The sequence below is a fragment of the Crocodylus porosus genome, unplaced genomic scaffold (assembly GCF_001723895.1).
Source record: "Crocodylus porosus isolate Cpor-Errol unplaced genomic scaffold, CroPor_comp1, whole genome shotgun sequence".
Lineage (NCBI taxonomy): Eukaryota > Metazoa > Chordata > Crocodylia > Crocodylidae > Crocodylus > Crocodylus porosus.
In genome coordinates, this window is record NW_017728907.1 from 23,758,281 (window position 1) to 23,777,724 (window position 19,444).

Genomic DNA, 19,444 nt, shown 5'->3' on the forward strand with positions numbered 1-19,444 from the left:
TACCCGGGTCCTCCTTCCTCCCCTTCTTGAAAATGGGAACCACATTGGCCCTTTTCCAGTCCTCTGGGACTTGACCCGTGCGCCACAAGCGTTCAAATATTCCCGCCAGTGGCTCTGCAATGATGTCGGCCAGTGCCTTCAGTACCCTCGGATGGAGCTCAGTCCTATTGCCCTATGGGTCTGTCTACCTGTGCATTTAAGCACAACTAAATGTAATGAACATTAAGCTATTTTGGCAGGTGTCTATATGGGCAGAGACATGGCAGTAAAGTTCCCAAGCTGTTGGACTTGGCACTAAAGTTAGTCCCCTGTCCCTGCAGCACTGCCATGTGCCCCTGTGATCACCAGGGGAGCTCCAGCCTCTGGTCACATGGCTGCTAGTGCTTGGCAGCTGTGTTGAAGCCAGATCCAGCTGCCAGCACTGAGCAGCCGTGTGGAAAACTCGTATCCTTGGCCAGCCCCTTCCCTGCCCAGGATTTGTGTGCCCAGTGCAGCGGCAGCATACAGAAGCTCCCTCCTTGCCCACCCTGCCTCCCTGCACCATGGCTGCTCCAGCCCCTGCCTCTGCCCCTGCCAGTGATGCCCAGTGCAACACTGCTCCAGCCCAAACCCCTGCCAGTGATGACCAGTGCCCCGTGCTTCTGCTGGCCATGGTGCCAACCCATCAGCCTCCCCTGCCTAGGCTCCAACCAGGACAGCTCTGCACCAAGTGGGGGCCAGGGCACTGGCTGCAGGAGTACCTGCCTGACCCCCTCTTTCTGCAAACACCACTGCAGCTGCCCTGTCCTGCTGCCCACATACCCACTGCCCAACCCCAGCACCATTTTCAAGACAAGGATGGCATCTAAGGGAACTAACAAGTTTGTTTGTTTGGGTTTATTATTTAGTGCCATTGTATGGTATGTCCTCATTTGCTCCTGTCCTATTATATTGAAAATGAATGTGATTGTTGTGTAACTGAAAGCATTATTTGGGGACCGTGGGCTTGCACAGGAGTTACTACGTGCACATATCAATCTGCAAAACCTTTACCACTGTGATGTTGCAAAGAAAAGATAGAGCCAAACTTGAGTTTCAGATGTCAGGTTGAGTTTGCAAGCCTTCTAACTGGAATTAACTGTCCTCTTCATTTATGGGATGATTACATTTGATCTGGAGTTATTAGGAGACATGTTTGAAATTCCACAGTGCTGTTTGCCCAAAGATACTTTTCCCAGTAGAAGGACTCTTATAAAATTGAGAGAAAGTGTATTCCTTTCTTCCATTTAGTGTATTTTAAATGGGAGATAGATGCAGCGTAAGTTCAATAATTCATACCTAGAATTAAAAATGAAAACTCTTTTGATTTCCATAGGCAATATAATTAACCTTGTCATATGATAAGTTTTCATTCTAAATTAGTAAGAAGGGAGGCAGGAAGGGGAGAATGTGTTGATGAAAGACCCCACCGGTCTCAATACATGTGAAATAGTATTGCTCAGGTTAGTCATTCTGCACTACATCTTTTGACCAAAATAGACCAATTGCTATGCAAAGTGTGCCTCATTCTAAAGCTTAATTGAAAGACTCCTTGTGAAAAGGCTGAGCAAATTTAAATTCACTGGCAGTTGAAGGTATTTTTAATCACTTAGAAAAAAAGATGTTAATCAATATGGTTCTATCCATTTGCCCCATAGCTGTACAACATTGGTTATTTTTAAAATGGGGCTTAGAGTTTCAGGCCCAAGGCCAAAAAACTCAGCCTCCTGGGTTCTTAATATAATTATTGTTTTCTCTATTACCTTGTAAGGGTGTTAATTTACCTCCCAGTAATTAACTTCCCTGTGTGATTGTCAGGAAATTTAATCAATAGTAGGAACAGATATACCAAGCTGTCATTCCTTCTGTGACCAGTATTCCCCCTTCACCCCTGTGGAGGTGTCACTGTTTTAATAAAATGAACAGGTGCAATGTGTAGAATTTATTCAGAGAGCCAATATCTAAATTGTTCATCTCATATTCCAAAAATGAAGGTATGCCGAATCAGACTCTCACAATCTAATTGCCTCATTTTCAGCCCTAAAAGCATTATGTGCCTCCTGCTAGTGCAGCACCTGGCAAATCTACTTATTAAAGTTATACAAGGTATTGCATGCTCAGAAGCTTTAAACATTATGATGACATTGTAATGAAAGAGGAGGAGCAGAAGGTTTGATCTAATATAATTCTACTGATGGCTACCATGTTCAGGACATAATGTCATTTCTTTCAAAGCTGGTAACAAAATCTCATTCTTGGTGGGATTCCAATCTGTCCTGGCAGACTTGGATTTTACTTTGTTAAAAAAGATGTCATCATGTGTCTTCCTTTTCCTCCTAGCTGAATATTATCTCTTTTGATTCATCATTTCTAAAACTTTCTTTTAAAATACATATACATTTGTTATTTTTTTTCATTACTTCATCCAAGCGTGCATTTCCTTTTGCATTCCATAATAGTATCTCCCCCCCTCCCCAAAATATAGTTTGTGGCCTGTTTTGTGTTTGTTTTCTTTATCTACTTTTACTTCATCTACTTTATCCTTTTACTTCATCAGCTTACTAAGTGAAGCTCTCTGTATGAGTAGAAGTATGGCTCAAAACATTTTGGAGTAGTAGCAATAGTGATTAAATACATGCTGTTTAAGCTTTCTGTATGCTTACAGTATATCATGTACAGTGTATACATGTCTGATATTTAATGATGACCATAAGTCTGTGCAAATAGGGAAGTATTCAATTCGGATTCAGATTTGGCTCATTCAGAGAACAGTGATTTGATCTGGGGTTTTGGATCACTGTCCTGAATCAATTTGGCCAAATTGGCTTTGGAAGTTTCTGCGCCAATTTGGAGAGATTTGGCCATAGATTATAATGGGGAATCACTGAAATACCTATAACTTTGTCATTTTTTGGCTGATTCAGACAAACATTGCAGGAATAATAGCCCCTTCTGAGGGCATGAAGTTTGCCAAGTTTCAAGGAGATAGGTGTAAGGGTTTCTGGTAAACTCTACCTCAAACTGCTGAAAGCTTAACTCATGTCATGTGTGCATGCTAAGGCAGACTTGGATGAAAATGGCAAGGATGGTAGCCTCTTCTGAGTGCGTGAGGCCTGCCAAGTTTCAAGGATATAGGTGCAGAGGTTTTGCAAGCCAAGCCAGCCCAGTACCATTCAGATGCTGTTGCTTAGGCAGAAACAGTTCACAAAAGGCACAGAAAGCCTCCAGAGGCTTATATGCTGTTTCCACATCCCTCCCCCAGAGCACTGGGATTGGAAGGGGACTCAGGGAGAGATCAGAGTCAGTGGTCAGCTACACATGTCAGTCTTTCCCCCTTTGCTCCCCCACCCTCTTCTTAGTTTCTGTTCCCCTGAAAGACTGCCTTCCAAATCTCTGAATCTTTTCTGAATCTTTTCTTAATGTATTCGGAGTTCTTTTTTTCCTCCTGATTTGATTTGGATTTGGTAATTCAGCCTCCAAATTGGACTGAATCTTCTCTGAATCAAATTGTAGACCAAAGCTTCTCACACCCTTAATAATCAGAGCTGACAGGAAGCTAGAATCTATGCCAAAAATGAGTGAAAAGCCAATGAAAATATTCAAAGTTGTTGAATTTTCATTTTGACTTCAGTTTGGAATAAAATATTGTGAGACTTCCTAAAAATATATATTTAAAATGGCACCTGCTTAAGCTGTGCAGCGTCACATGGAAGTTTCTAGTTCCTATCCTAGCTGTCATCAATTTTTTACAGGTCAGGCTCTTTGGCCAGAAAGATTCCATGATGTACCAATAGGCATATGACTCCCATATTATACCATACACCTCTGTCAAAAGAGAGCTTGAAGTGCATGATGAGAGATTTAGGACAGACTCCTATTTCACTTTACATTCCCAAATGGCAGTTTGTGGCACTCATGCACAGTTACAGATCCTATTACATGGGCAGCGTGGACACGCAAGTGTCCTTACAACTAATGAGTATGCCCTTAATGCTAATCAGTATGCAAAGTAGCTGTGCTGTGTCTAAGCAGATAAATGGGCAAGTACATAGACATCTCTAACAATATGACCTGGAACATACAAAGAGTCCACATATCAAATACCCTAATAACAAACCATTTTGGGGAGGGGGAGAGCGAGCTGGTGGGGGGGGGTGGGAATCACTGCTGTCTTTTTGTGTTGTGAAGCTTCACTCAGATCTGGTCCTAGCAATGTGGGATTACTCCTAAACAGTTTTCTCTGTTTAACTGTTGGTCTTGTGTTTTCCGAAGCAGGGATGAAGGAATAGGGAAATACTTTTCAACCTTATTAGAGTCAATGCACACCTCAGAAAGTACTGGCTTTTTGTTTTCGCTCATGTTTTGACTGCTGAAAAAAATAGAGCAATTATTTTGTTGCAAAGAACTCAGGAAGACCACAAAAGATCAGAAGGTTTTAATACTACAGATTCCTATTTGAAATTTCTGGGTTTATCTTGTATATCATGCTTACACACTTAACAATGTCAGCATTGACTGGAACCCTGAAGCACCTTTGAAAGGAACTGAAGGCACCTTGGGGTGCCATATATCCTGGTAGAGAATCACTGGAGTAAGCCTTTATCTATCTGAAGCAGACCCAGAGTCAGAAGAAAGGCTGGGTAGATATCCCTCAAGAGACAGCATGCTGACAGAGTATAAATGCAATGAGCTCCATTCTCTCCTCCTAGTAACATACATGTCTTTGGAGGATACTGCTATATTGATATTATTTTCCAGGCAAACACTTTAATTGAATGTTTTGGGAGAGGAGCACCTAGCCCAGCTACTGTCCTTTATTCCCATGAAACATTTCCTCTGCAAGGCAAATTCTTCCACAGTTTCTGACAACAATCTACCTACTTCACAAAGTAGCCTGATCCTACTACATTTGACAGTCGCTCTGGTCCTAACCTTTATTCTGATTCCTTTCACTTCATACCCTGCATGTACCTTTCACCACATGTACATTTGGGTCCTACATTTGGAGTAAGAAGAGCAAATGTATTGGAGCTAAATGATTAACCAAGAGAGTTTAACGTACAACTTTATTATTTTCTCTGTGAAGAAAAAAGCAATTTTAAACTAAGGTCTTATGCTTCTGTGGATTGGATTCTGTTCAATAAATATATATATTTCTTGAAACACAGCTGCTATTTCTTTAGATGAATTAAGTAATGTATCACAAATAACTAAAATACACTGGAACATAAAAACAATATATATTCATTTTACTGCATTGTTTTTCTCATGCCTTAGAACGATGGTGGCTATTTTAAACATGATATATCTTTGATAAACCTCTTTAATAATGTCTGCACAAGGTTGTGGCAGCATTTTATTGAACATTTACAGTATTTGGCCAATTGAAATGTCAGTCCTACTGCATCAGAAAACAATTGCAATAGTTTTGTGGTTTGGGATTTCAATTTGAAGCTGGCAGTGGTATCTGACTTGTTATAACTTTTATTGCCTGATTACAATTAAAAGCATTGTTATGGGAAGACAGTAATATTGCCATGATTTTATTATTGAAATGGAAGGTTTTTCACAGACAGTGAGGTTATTTAACAGTGTGATAGGCTGTTGAAGATCTTCTCTGTCAAGACTCTTGATGCCCCTCACACTAATTGCAACAGGAATTTGGACACCACTGAGGATAGAATTGCCCAAGGCGATGTGTAAATATACTATTATTATTTATTTATTACCCAGCAACTGTCACGATCAGAGCCCTAATTTGCTAATCTACAAACATATAGTAAATAATAGTTTCTTCCTGAAGAAGTTATTCTGAAATAGAGTTACAGATGAACAGTGTGAATAAATGAAGGCTTTGTATTCCTGTGTTTTAGACAGGGAAGTGAAGCACAGAGACAAGAAATGACTTGTCAGAGGTCATACAAGAAATCAGTAGTAAAGCCAGAAACTGAATCCAAGTTTCTTCAGACTCATTTTAGTACTTTAACCTAAGGACTAGAATTGGCCAAAAACAAAGACCCATTTTCTGTTGGATTATGCAATCTGTTGAAATCGAAATATTTTCAAAATTGTGTCAACTTGGCTGAAAATGAGTCTTAGAGAAAAACATTGACAAATCTAATCATAGTAAAACATCCCATTTTGACATTTTCAGAATTAAATGTTTTAATATTTCATTTTAACATGACTTTTTGTTTAGGAGCTTGAGTAGGCTAGAATAGAAAATAAGTTGAAATACAGTGTTTTGGCTTTGTCAAAATGAAATATTTTAATTGATGCAAAATAGAAAAAGGGTAACCTCAACTTGAAGTGTTCTTTTACAAACAACTTTGACATTTTAAAGCATCATGGTGATTTGGTTGAACGACATTTCTGTATCTTAAGTCTTTCACACAATGGAATTTCCAAGCTTAGGACAGCTATACTCAAGATCCATCTTTGTCTCAAAAAGTATCACTTTAACAGCTTTATTTAGCTTATAGGAAATCAGTGGGCAGACCTTAACTCCAGCTTGCTTTCAGTCATTCAGAATAAATCATTGTTACTATTATAAAATGGTCTTATTTAGCCAGAGACTGAAATGAACATGAAAGAGGGATATTCTTATTGTGTGACGCATAAGGCAGAATAAAGTTGAGTACTGTGTAGCAACATGTGTGGTTCACAATTTCTCTGGAGAGAGAAAAGGCCACATTTTTCTCCCATATTTGCCTGATGGTTGTAATGATCGATAAGGCTTAAATATCTAGCATCCAAAATGCTGTGTTTTAAAGTTTCAGAATCATCATCTAGATGGGTTCAATCCCAGGTACCACTTTAGAATTCACCACTCTACAGAGGAAATCTCTGAAGTCACATCCAAAGGTTAAAACAATATTTTTGTTTTTAAAATTCTTTGTTGGACTTGGAATTGGCTGCTGTTCAGTTACGTAGAGTAGTACTATTCATTATTTTAATTTGCTATTCTAAAGAATTATCTGTGTGCCAAATGAAATTAAATGAGATCCACATTAAAATCAGACTTAGATAAATTAACAACATAGACAAAGAGTGAGATAAGATACTCTAAAGTGTCAACACAAGACTGAATGAAATTCAGTCTTCAAATCTTGAAATTCATTTGGTTGAATACAAGGTTTCAGGTTTTATGTGTAGATTCTCTCTGATAATCAGGAGTCTTAACAAATACATTCAGATGCCTTTGGAACTACAGCCTCTTACATATCGTTGTATGAAGGGATGGAAATCATTAGAAAAACTACCCCAGGTAAGTATGACCATCTAGGAATTATGCCCATTTGGGCCAGCACATTTCCATGTGTCTCCATCATTTATTCATCTTTTAAGAACTAACAGAGGGACTAAGTGATGGATTTATGTATATACATGCTCCTTTTTGTGAGTAAAGAAGACTACTTTGGCACCATGACCTTTTCCTTTTATGACAGAAGCAGGAGACTAAAAGTCTTATGAGTCCCTTGATGTGGGAATAAGTCAAACTCCATTTTAGTGAGCGGGATCTTTGTGTTGACAAAAAATCTGAAAACTCCCCTTTTCATTTTCAATTAACAGAACTGAAATTATAAGTATATTAAAGCACAGAAATGATAGCAAGCATTTTTGCCCCATTAACTAAAGAAAATCCTTTTGTAGTGTATTGGTATAGAATATATGGCCATTTAAATCAATAATATGTCTAGAAACAAGATTTGTGAAGATCACTGATGACTGTAGAGTTCTTTTAAAATTGGGCCTATTAGGTGAATTTATTTTTTTGGAAGAGACCAAAGTTACGGGGCTTGATGCCTGTACATGGGATCTCTGTTTAAGGATATATGCCATGATAATGCTGTGGTCAATGTTGCATGATAGTTTTGAGTTTGAGAGTCCTATCCTATAGGGAGATTTCTCTAAAATTGACATGAACTCTCATTTGAATTGAAATCCGGATCCTTTGACTTGAATGTCTGCTGTGATTGACCCTTGAGATTACTGAGGAGCAGACACAACTTGTTAGCTTATTTTAAATTCGGTGACTGCAGTTGTTCCCAACGCAAGGCATTCCTCCTAATCATTTCTTTACTAAAACAATCATTAAGATAAAAGAAACTGTGTCTTCAAGAAGTACATAGAAGCAGGATGAAAGAGTGTGTGCTAGTCTCTACACGTGTATATGACAGATACACATATTTTAGGGGAAAAATTAAATGTATTAAATGTAGTAAGATGTATTAATGCCATCTTTCAAGTTAACAGACACTGGGCGCATCTACATGTGACACCAAGTCGCCATAGCAATGTGGTACGGTGATGTAGTGCATGCAGTCAAGAACCATGATGCCACAGCTACGTTGCCATAGCGATGCACTCCCTCATTATAGTACATTACTATGGTGACATAGCAGCTAAGAATTATTGTGTGCATGGTGCAGTACAGGCTGTTACTGTGCCATCATTTAGTACTTCTGGAGGCACTTCCTTCTAGAAGTACTAAATGATGGTGAAGTAACATGCACAGGATTGTTTTTAGCTGCTATGTCACTCTGTAGTAGCGTGTTTTCCAAAAGAAGTACAAAATAACGGCACAGTAACAAAGGCACCATGGGGACATGTGGAGATGTGCCCACTGTGTTCTTCACACACACCATTTTGTCAGTTTTTGTTTATAATTATTCTACCTATTCAAAAATTGTATATTAAAGTATTACGGTTGTGATTTTATAAATGAGCAAGAAATTGAACAGGAATGTTTTAAGACGTAACAAACTGACCATTTAAATTGCTATATAGACATTTTAAAGTGTTAATTTTGACGAAGAAATATAAGGCACTTTTTTCTACAGGACTTTGGATTGTTAAACAGAAATTATCATAACTCTAATGTCTTCTTCACTGAAAGGAAAAGTCTAACAAACATACACCACAAACGTGGGGTCACTCGATAGGTTTTTTATTAACAAAATATTCCTGAACTAAATAACTGCTTTTTCATTAAGCATCAGATTATTTAACTCCAAAAATTATATTTGGTATCAGCTTTTGAAATTTTTTTTTTTAAATAAAAGTACTGCTTAGCTTAGATATTGAAGGCAAATTAGATAGGCATATATCTTTACCGAAATGCTATTTTTCAACTCTCAGAAAAATGGATTTTGTAATGAGTTTGTTGCAATAAGAATAAATTATTGAGTACTGGGAAACTGTGCTACTCAGAATATTATATTAAAACACAAAACTTAAATTTATGAAGGATCAGATATCCAGCTCCACACATTTCCACTACTCTAGAACCTAGCTGAAATTTTTCTATAGTTTGCTTTCTCTATCATAATGTAGACAATCTCAGTTAGCCAAATTAGTCTGAAGACAGGCAGAAAGGAAAGGTAAGGTAATACCATGCTCTGCCTTCTATCATTATGCATAATTAATGTTTCACATTTTCTTTTGTGAGGACCTCGTCACATCATTTACATGCTTAAAGCCTCAATAATTTTGTCATAATATATGTCTATGAGGAAAAACACAGGAGAAAATAAACTTCAGGCTTTTCTTCAAAAGCTGAGGAAATATCTTTCCCTAAACTGATCTTTCCCTTTGGCATAGGGACCTGGGAAAAATATATGGTCATGAATGTGATGTAGCACAGTGATACATTTAAGCACAAGTAGGTTTGATGGAACCGGATACATTGATTTTAGTGAGTGGGTGTTCATGCATGTATCCTTTTCCTAGTATAAAGGCCTAATTTAATTCCAGCAAAAGGGCATTCTGCAGCAGATTTCTGGAGTCATGAAAAGTGTGATGCCTTAATCCCAGTACTTCATTATGCACTTGACCAACTAGGGATAATTAGTCCATGATATTTCTATGTTGTATAACTATATCAATCCAAGAGGAGAATAACATTAAAAATATGTAGGAAATCATTTTGGAAGAGGTAATATAAGACAAATATTGTCCCTGCTTTCCTATTAAAGTTTGTGGAAAAGAAGCTTATCTTACACCTTAAATTTACATTGTTTCCAGGTTTACCGAAAACAAAAGGTAAAAGAAATCATATCAGAGAGCCAGATTTGGGGTCTGTTATATCAGTATTAATCCACTTAGTTGTATTTTCTGCACTGCCTTATATAGATTTTGATATTTCCACAGAATATATTTTACTATGAAAGGAAACTATGTAGTGCAAGTATGCTCAACCTCTGGTCTGTGAGTCAAATCTGGACCACCATGATATCACATCTGGCCTGCAGAGCTCCCCATGGGTCTGGAAATTTGGTAGCAGGGGAACAGTGGCTATTAATATAGTCACCCTCACTTATGCCAAATCCCCAAACCCCATTCCCAGTGCAGGCAGGTCATTCCCCCTGCTTCTGGATTGGGGCTGGTCCATGCCCCCTTTTCTTCCTACATGGCCAGGTTAGGGCCTGGCTATGTCGCTTTCCCCTGCAGGGTCTTGTCACATCCCCTTCCCTTCTATTGGGTCTGGGCCATGGCCCATTCCCCCCTGTGGGGCAGATTGGAGCATGGACACACATCCCTGCAAAATCAAGCCACACCCCTTCCCTTTCTGTGCCAACTTCCCACTCCACTGGGCCAAGTTAAGTTTCTTTCCCCTGTGGAGCTGCACTGGAGTCAGCCAGCCTGCCCTCTCGCCACCAAATGGTGTCCACTAGCTCCACCTGGGCCCTGGATCAGGAGCACTAGCTGATCTGGCTCATGGATGGACTGGATACTGCCAATCTAGCCCACCAGGTAAAAATGTTGGACATCATTGATGTAATGAATAAAGTTTTGATAGTTTGGAAAAGTTTCAAAAAGCACTTCAGAACTTAGCAAACTAAATTTAACATGTGCACTGCAGAGGCATTTTCATCTTACTACCAAACAAAAAGGAAAGATATTTCAATGTGATTTTAAATATATATACCTTAAACATTCTTTGTCAATTAAAGACTAAGAATATTCATTCATAAGGGCATGCATTCATTTCTTTAGCCAAAAAATGTTTGCTTTCTATAGTTTTAATTTTGTTTCCACTCATGCCTAATGTATAATATAAGTGTAATGTCATGTCTGTGCATGGACCAGAATAGTGAAAGAATCATTAGCTTCCAAAATTATCAGCATAACTGATTATTTAATAAATGGTCAAGTAAACTAGATAGATTAATCTATATGTATCATTTTAGTTCATATGCTCAGCTCAACTGAGTGTGGATATAGTATGACATACATGATTGCATGTACACTTCATGACTACCTATACTTAAGGTTAGGGAGTTCTGAAATTATATAGTAACTCATAATCTAAGATCATGATCTAGGAATATCTATCTATATCCAAAACAATATTCAGTAGATATATCACATACAAAAATCCTTGCTTCTCACCTACCTGTCTAACTAGAAACTTGTACTCCTCCAGCACTATAACTCAAAAGGTTGTTGATGATCAGGAATGACTGGTATGCTGTTCATTGGAGTGTAATAGTTTAATCATTTCTGAGTGGTAGGAGTTCACGTTGTGGATTCACGGATCATGAAATGTATCTGTTTAAGGGATGAGGACATTGTCTTGTTTGTTTGTTTGTTTGTTTACTTATTTATTTATTTTTGGAAGGCCACATAACCATGCTAACTTTATTATCTAGCTCTCTCATTCTGTTGCTTGCTTATGGTAGTCAAATTCTGACATTAGCAAAGCTTCTGATACTGTCTCCTTCAATATTTTCATTCATTTAGAAACATGAATACAGACTAGATGAAAGCACTGTAAAGTGGATACGTAACTGGTTGAATCATCATACTCAGCTGTCAGCGGCTCATTGTACAGGTGCAAGAAGTTTTCTCTGGGTTCCTTGCTTGGTCTAATTTTGCTCAAAACCTTCATTAATTATTTGAACTAGGAACAACGGCCATAACCTGCAGGAGAGGAAGTTTAAGTTGGAGATAATTTCTGACAATCAAGGTGGTCAAGCACTGGAATAAGCTACCTAGAGAAGTTGTGGAGTCTCCATCCCTGGAAATTGTCAAGGGCAATCTGGACAGGCACTTGGCTGGATTGGTTTAGTCAGGGATGGTCCTGCCTAGATCCCACCCAGGCAGCTGAACAACTTGAACTTGTGAAGTCCCTTCCTGCCCTACTTTCCTGTTATCTTACAGTGATACAAGGAACAAATATTTCATAGATTTCATACACATTAGGGCTGAAAGGGACCCCGTAAGATCATCGGGTCCAGCCCCCTGCCAAAGGGGCAGGAAATCAGCTAGGGTCAAACGATACCAGCAAAATAAGAATCCGACTGTTTCTTAAAAGTGTCCAGAGTAGGTGCTTGCACCACCACTGGGGGAAGTCTCTTTTCCAGGCCTTGAGGGCTCAGACAGTAAGGAAGTTTTTCCTTATGTCCAGCGTAAAATGGTCTAGCAGGAATTTGTGACCATTGGACCTTGTCATGCCTTGAGATGCTCTGGTGAACAAGCATTTTCCCAGATGCTGATACACACCCCCTATGTATTTATAGGCTGCCACCAAGTCACCCCTGAGCCTGTGCTTCTTCAGACTGAAAGTCCCATGTCTCTCAGCTTCTCTTAATATGGCCTGATCTCTTGCCCTCTGATCATGTGTGTGGCTCTCCTCCGGGCTCTTTCAAGCTTCTCCATGTTCTTTCTGAATTGTGGAGTCCAGAATTGTTTTCAGTACTCCAGTTGCAGTCTCACAAATGCCAAGTACAGTGTGAAGATGACATCTTGGCTCTTGCTTGAGAAGCATTGGTATATGCAAGCCGGAGTTTTGTTCACTTTGCCAGCTGCAGTATTGCATTGGTAGCTAATATTCATCTTGTGGTCAATTGTGACCCCCAGATCTCTTTCAGCTGTAGTGGTAGTGAGCCTATAAGCCTATAAGCGTGATGTGGGTTTTTTTCCCATGAGGTGGAACACCTTGCATTTCTCTGTATTGAATGCCATTGGGTTTACGTCCACCCACCTTGCAAGTCTATCAAGGTCAGCCTGTATCACCAGCCTATCCTCAAGTGTTGACACTCTTGCCCAAAGTTTGGTGTGATCAGCAAACTTAGGTAGTCTGCTTCTGACACCAGAGTCCAGATTGTTTATAAAGATGTTAAAGAGTACAGGTCTGAGAACAGAGCTTTGGGGGACACCATTGGTCACTGGGTGCCATATTGATTCAGTTCCATTGACTACCACTTTCTGGGTCCAACCTCAAAGCCAGTTCCCCAGCCATTGGACAGTAGGGTAGTCAAGGCCACAGTTGCCCAATTTTTCCATGAGGACATTACGGGACACCAAGTCAAAGGCTTTTTTAAAGTTCAAATATATGATATCAATCTCTTCCCCTTTGTCCAGGTGACGTGTCACCTGGTCATAGAAGGAAATGAGATTGGTCAGGCAAGACCTACCCTCAACAAACCCTCAGAATGTTGCCTTCTGTTAGCCTGTCAAGAATGGTTTCTTTGATGATTTTTTTCCAAGATCTTTTCAGGGATTGAGGTCAAACTGATTAGCCTGTGTCACAAGCTGGCTAGGCACTGTGAGTGTATCAGCCAAGAGGCTGGGTTCAGGATTGAGGAGGTGAGTCAGGAGTGAAGTAAAGTCAAATTTACTTATAGGTTAGCATACAACAGTTAACAGAAAGGTTAATGCGACAAACAGATAGTACAGTAATAAAGAGCTAATAGCGAATGATAACAACAGATAGAATGACAAAGAGTTCCCAAATGGGGTTGGCAGATTATCAGCAGTCCCTCTGTGCCAGGTGTGCACCAAGTTGCTCCAGTGAAGTTAGATGTCCCCAATAAATGCTGTCCGAGAGATCACCGGGAAGGTCCTTTGGTCAGGATCCAATCCCCACTCACACTGGGAGTCTGGGCTCCCGGCGTGGTACAGTGGTGGTCCTTCTGTCCTGTCCTTTATGCTGGTCACCTGACATACATGCTTCTTTATACATTTTTTTATGCTAATCTGTTGGCTTTAGAGCCACCCACAATCTTGCCCTATAGCTGTTACCCTATGGGATCAAAAGGTGTTAGAAATTATCATGAAAGATTACTGCCCGAACTCAGGTTCTCCCAATAAGCAAATTATACCACATTACTTTGAAGTTTAGGTTACTGCCTAAACTCAACTGCTTAGTTTTTTTATTACTGGATTCCTTGGAATGTGCTGATTATATTAGGTGGTCAGATCTGGTTATGACTTGACCTTTAAAAAACCTTTTAGATCAGCTAATCTTGTAGCTCTGCTTATTTTTGGGGGTGAGTGGTCCCATGATCAGTGCAAACAGTTAGATTCAACACTTTGGTTAAATTGTGACAGACAAATTCCACTTGCAGGTTGCAAACTTACAAGCTTTCCATTAGCTAATCTTAACTTCTTAAGATAATTACCAGTTACTTCCAAGAGCATTTTTTTTTTCATTTAACCCCTTTGGTTCTGGCTACCAAAGGCTTGTTGTTTCCCAGATCTTCTTTGCTTCCTTTCTTGAAGATAGGTACCACATTGGCTCTCTTCCAGTCTTCAGGTACTTCTCCTGAGTGTTACAAGTTCTCAAATATTCTTGCCAGTGGCCATGCTATGATGTCTGCCAGCTCCTTTAGCACTCTTGAATGTAATCTATCTGGACCAGCTGATCTAAGGATGTCCAGTTCTCAAGATCTATGCTAATGGTGGACGTGTTTTCATGTTAGGTAGGGTGGTCCCTTTGACATAGTGAAAAACTGACACAAAGTAATCATTAACCAGATTAGCTTTTTCTTAGGTGTCAGTTGTCAGCTGCCCCATTTGGTTTAGCAGGGGTCCAAAGTTTAAAATATGCTCTCTATACTTTTAAAGGGAGAGTTATTGGATTTTTTTCATTAGGAAGAAAAGGATGACATCCTTTAATGGATTCCCCATCCCATGGGAACTTCAGCGGTGATAACCTGCATCCTATCAGACAGAGCCTTCTTTCAACACAACTAAGTATCATTTATTGACCTACCCTTCAGCTCAAAGAAAAACAAGATTTTTGTGGTCTTCTCTCACCACAGCAGTAGTTCCTTTTTCAGCACCAGGGCAAGATTTTTTTCTTCACAGTTAAGGCAGAGGGTTCGTGCCCTCACCAGAGAAGGTCCTGGACCCCTTGGAATAGATGGAAAAGTAACATTCAATTGTTTCAATTTCGCATTTGTGTAGTGTAAATACTCATGCCATAGAAATCCGTTCCTCTTTTGAACCATAAATATATGTTGATTTAGAGAAACACATTTTCTTAAAACACCAGAGAATTGTGGTTGAGTTTCTAGATCTGAAACAATAAGGAAACACTTTTCTTAGATATTTCATTTTCATACAAAGGGAGAGCCTTAGTATCCCAACAACTAACTGCATCTGCAGAGATGCAGGAATGATAGCAGTCCTTCAAAAGACAAAAATGATGTAGAAAATAACAGTGATCTACACTGTATGTTTTAATGCCATAAAGTTCCTGGATAATTTAATAATTGTGTGGCCTAAAGTAAAGCACATACCTTGCATCTTGTCTTTCTTTCTGATTGACACGTTAAAAAACGTATGGTTGCATAAAAGTTTCCTTATAATTTTTAAACCTTCAATGAAGATATGATACTGAAATGTTTACTTTCATAACACACCCAGATGGTGGATATGTAATTTCATTTTGTCTTGGAATAATTATTTTTCTACCACCAAAACTTGGACATTTTCGCTTCATTTTTTTTCCATTTTTTTCAATGCAATTTTTGTGTTTTTAAGAAACTGAAATACAAAATTGCCAAGCTTATACATATATACATTTACATCTATATCATATATCAATTTATTTATTTATTTGTGTGTTTAGTAAAAGCCTATTTTTTATTTTGCCAGATCATACCTTTTCATAAAGAACAAGCCATTTCCTCTTGGAAAAAGGGGGTGGGGGCCAATGGACAATGTCAAAGCAGTTTTGAATTTAACAAACATCACAACTCTAAAGCTGTTTCACACAGATGGATCACTGAACTCACACAGATCCTACACAAATGAAGCACCACACTGGATTATGGCCTAATTGTGAGACAATCATGACTTCACTACAGAATGAAATTGGAAAAAAAGAAGGGTGGTGGAGGGGGAGGTGGACATATACTGATCTCTGGAAGCATGGGAGCCCCCACCCCCCAAAATGAAAACTGGTGCAGTTATAATGTTTATGCTTTTCTATTATCAATGTGCAAATCTTACATGTAAACCAGTGCATAGTCCCATGGAAGTCAATAGAATTCTATTTTAAATACTTATTTGGCTTGCATTACCAGAGTGCCTTTGTGCCATACAAACTTCAGCATGTTTATTATCGCAATATCTTTGTGATATAAAAAAATCCTATTATCAACATTGTACTGGTGGGACATAGGTTGAGGGAAAGATTTTTAAAGCACTTTTAAAAATTCCAAGCAGCCCCTAAATGCACCTCTGGATATTTAAATATCTTTAGTTATCTGGCCCTAACTGATTGGACAAAGTTGACAAAGAAAGCATATGGGAGAGCAGAAATCTGAATCCCAGATGCTCCTGTGTAAGACTACTTCTTTAACTACTTGACCATTCTGCCAATCCAATTATTATTTCTATTCTTCACAAGAATAGAAATATATATATATATATAAAATCTGTTTATACATACATACATACATATGTGTGCACACACACACATATGTATACATACATACAAATAATGCTTCCATGTGTATGTAATCTTAATTTCAAATTAACGTTTAAGATATGTAGGCATGCATCTCCCCTTTGTTATCTATTTTATTAACATTGGTAATGACATAGGTATGTATATATAAGCAGAGAGAGAGAGGTGTGTGTGTGTGTGTGTCTACACACACACGCGCGCGCATCTGTTTGCTTAATTGGGTTCTGAAAGTGAAGATAAGCAGACATGATTCTCATTTAATTTAAAGGTGTTGACAGATGAACAAATTATAGTTCGTTAAAAGTAGGGGATGTATTATGTATCAGCTGCTCTGCAGTAACTGCTTTGTGTGTTTTCATATCCCATGGTAAGTAGAAACTAAACTACAGTCATTTAGTAGTTGTTTCCTTAAGATGTAAGCTAATTTAGCTTCCATTCAGCATGGGTTAAGTGGACTCTTAGAAAAGAGTTACACAGATCAACTCACATATGGGTTGCCACACCAATTCAATCTGTTCACAAGCTAAAGCATTTTTATGCCATAGTAATGGAAAATAATGTTTCCATGTGTATTTAATCTTAACTTCAAATTAATGTTTAAGATATGTAGGCATGCCTCTCCCCTTTGTTATCTATTTTATTAACATCGGTAATAACATTTTTTATTTAAAATGGCTATTCAAGTTCAAACAGATGAAAAGTTACATTTTGTTTCAAAATAGTAATAGTTACATAATTAAAAAGTATTGAATTTTGCCATTTTTCAGATGAATTCAAGTTATTTATGAAAAGACTGCCTATGAACTATTTCCTCAACACATCTACCATAATGCATTTGTGGACAATGGATTCTAATTTTCAGCGTCGCTACGAGCAACTGGAAAACAGCATGAAGCAACTGTTCCTAAAGGCACAGAAAATTGTTCATAAGCTCTTTAGCCTTAGTAAGAGGTGTCATAAACAACCACTCATCCGCTTGCCAAGACAGAGGTAAGAAATGTTATGCAAATCAGAGAAACTCAGGACTTCTCTTGATTCTGAAATCTGCTTAAAACTACAGGTATGGTAATAAGTGTACTATACAGCCTTTATAACCATAAAAGCAAACAGTAGTACTGAGTCTTCCAAGCTTCAGTACAATTCTGTTCAAACCTTCCCAAATACAATATCACAATGGAAAAGTAAACATAAGCTACAAGTACATTCATCATTGTAGATCATGGGAATCAAATGAAAGAAAGATGAATAGCCAGGTCCAAAGTCATCCTGCTTTAATCCATTAACTTCTGAAGATTTCTGTCATTAAAGGATTTAGCCATAGCCAAAACACAAAACAACATTCTAAATCATATAAGGAAAAGTAAAGACAACTATTTTAAGGACAAATCTGCCCTGTATACTTTACTGAATATATTATAAGTTACAGATCTCTCCTTTCATTTGTAAGATATGAATTAAATATGAAAGAATAATTGGGTAATGGGGGTAGTTGTGAATTATCCTTGTCTAAAAACACTGCAAGAACATAAGTCTGAAAGGGTAAATCAGGCCCAAAGTTTATTGTTTATTGCAAACTTAGAGCTCTGAGAGTAAGAATTTATTTAGAGTTTCAATATATGGGGCATAGAGTTTATTATGATTGCAGAGTCCAGTAACAATCATCATCAGTTTAATCCAATGACCTATCAGATTAAGGGAAGTGTCTCCATAGACTGTAATGCTGGACTATTTCTAGCAGTGGGATCAACAGCTTATTGACCATAGTTAGGGCCTTGTTATATGTTGTACTTTTAGCCACACAAATGTTGATCAGCTTAGTGTTAGCTTGGAGTCAGAACAGTCACGCCTTCAGTCTAAAAACCTTTCCTGACTTTTCTACCTGCATAACTGTGACTTGCCACTAGAGGCCTGATGAGCAGGGAGGTCCCTTCCAACCCTAATTGCTCCTGGCTCACTGTCATATATGTCAGAGCATATATCCTGGCCCCACATTTCACTCAGGCTGTTCCCAGCACCTGAACAACAAGCCTGAGGGGAATCAACTGTCCCACTGCCTCTTCACCACCACCCCCAGCCCTGCCCCACTTAACACCCCCCCCCACCTTGGTGCCCCTGGGATTGGCAGGAGCAGCCCAGTAGCACATGGGGTAAGTGGAAAAACACCTCTGAGGCCAGGGCAGGGGGATGCCCAGACAGTGGCCCCAGGAAGCCAGTGGTGGTGGCAGAAGTGGGAGTGGTGTGCACAGAGATGTGGGCTGAGGCTACAGGGGCAGCAGCAGCTGGTGCAGCCAGCTCCCCACCAAGATGGATTCACTCTGTAGCTGGTCATAGAGTCTGCCTGCAGCCAGTGCCCATGTCCACATGAGCAGCGACAAAGCCCTGCACCTGCAGCCTGGATCCACTTGCAGCCACCCCACCCCACTCCACCATGGAGCAGTGGCTTCCCTGGCAGCAGGTTGACTTCACCCTGCAGCAGCCACCACTGGCTCTCACCACACTGTGTATGGATTGGGTGCATGGAGCAGGGTGTTTCTCGAGCTGCTGGGCTAGAGCTCAAGGTTTGGTGGAGCCTGGCTGGTTCTGGGGGCTCTCTGGGACTGGCCACACTTTCCTTCACTCTCTATGGCTTAGTGCAGGGGGTGGGGAGGAGCACAGGGTTCAGCAGTGGTGGATAAAGGTGCCCCAGACTGACATTCCTGGGCCAGGGGGACTGGAACCTCA

At 39.3% G+C, this 19,444-nt stretch overlaps 1 protein-coding gene across 2 annotated transcripts in view; it reads left to right on the plus strand.

The window, feature by feature from the left end:
• The window catches only part of BRINP3 (BMP/retinoic acid inducible neural specific 3), a 334,303-nt gene that overhangs the window by 262,433 nt on the left and 52,426 nt on the right, over positions 1 to 19,444 (plus strand). For both annotated transcript variants that reach the window (XM_019530987.1, XM_019530988.1), the window contains exon 7: positions 17,491 to 17,713. In XM_019530987.1, coding sequence (XP_019386532.1) covers positions 17,491 to 17,713 — 223 coding nt within the window. The remainder of the gene's footprint in view (positions 1 to 17,490; positions 17,714 to 19,444) is intronic.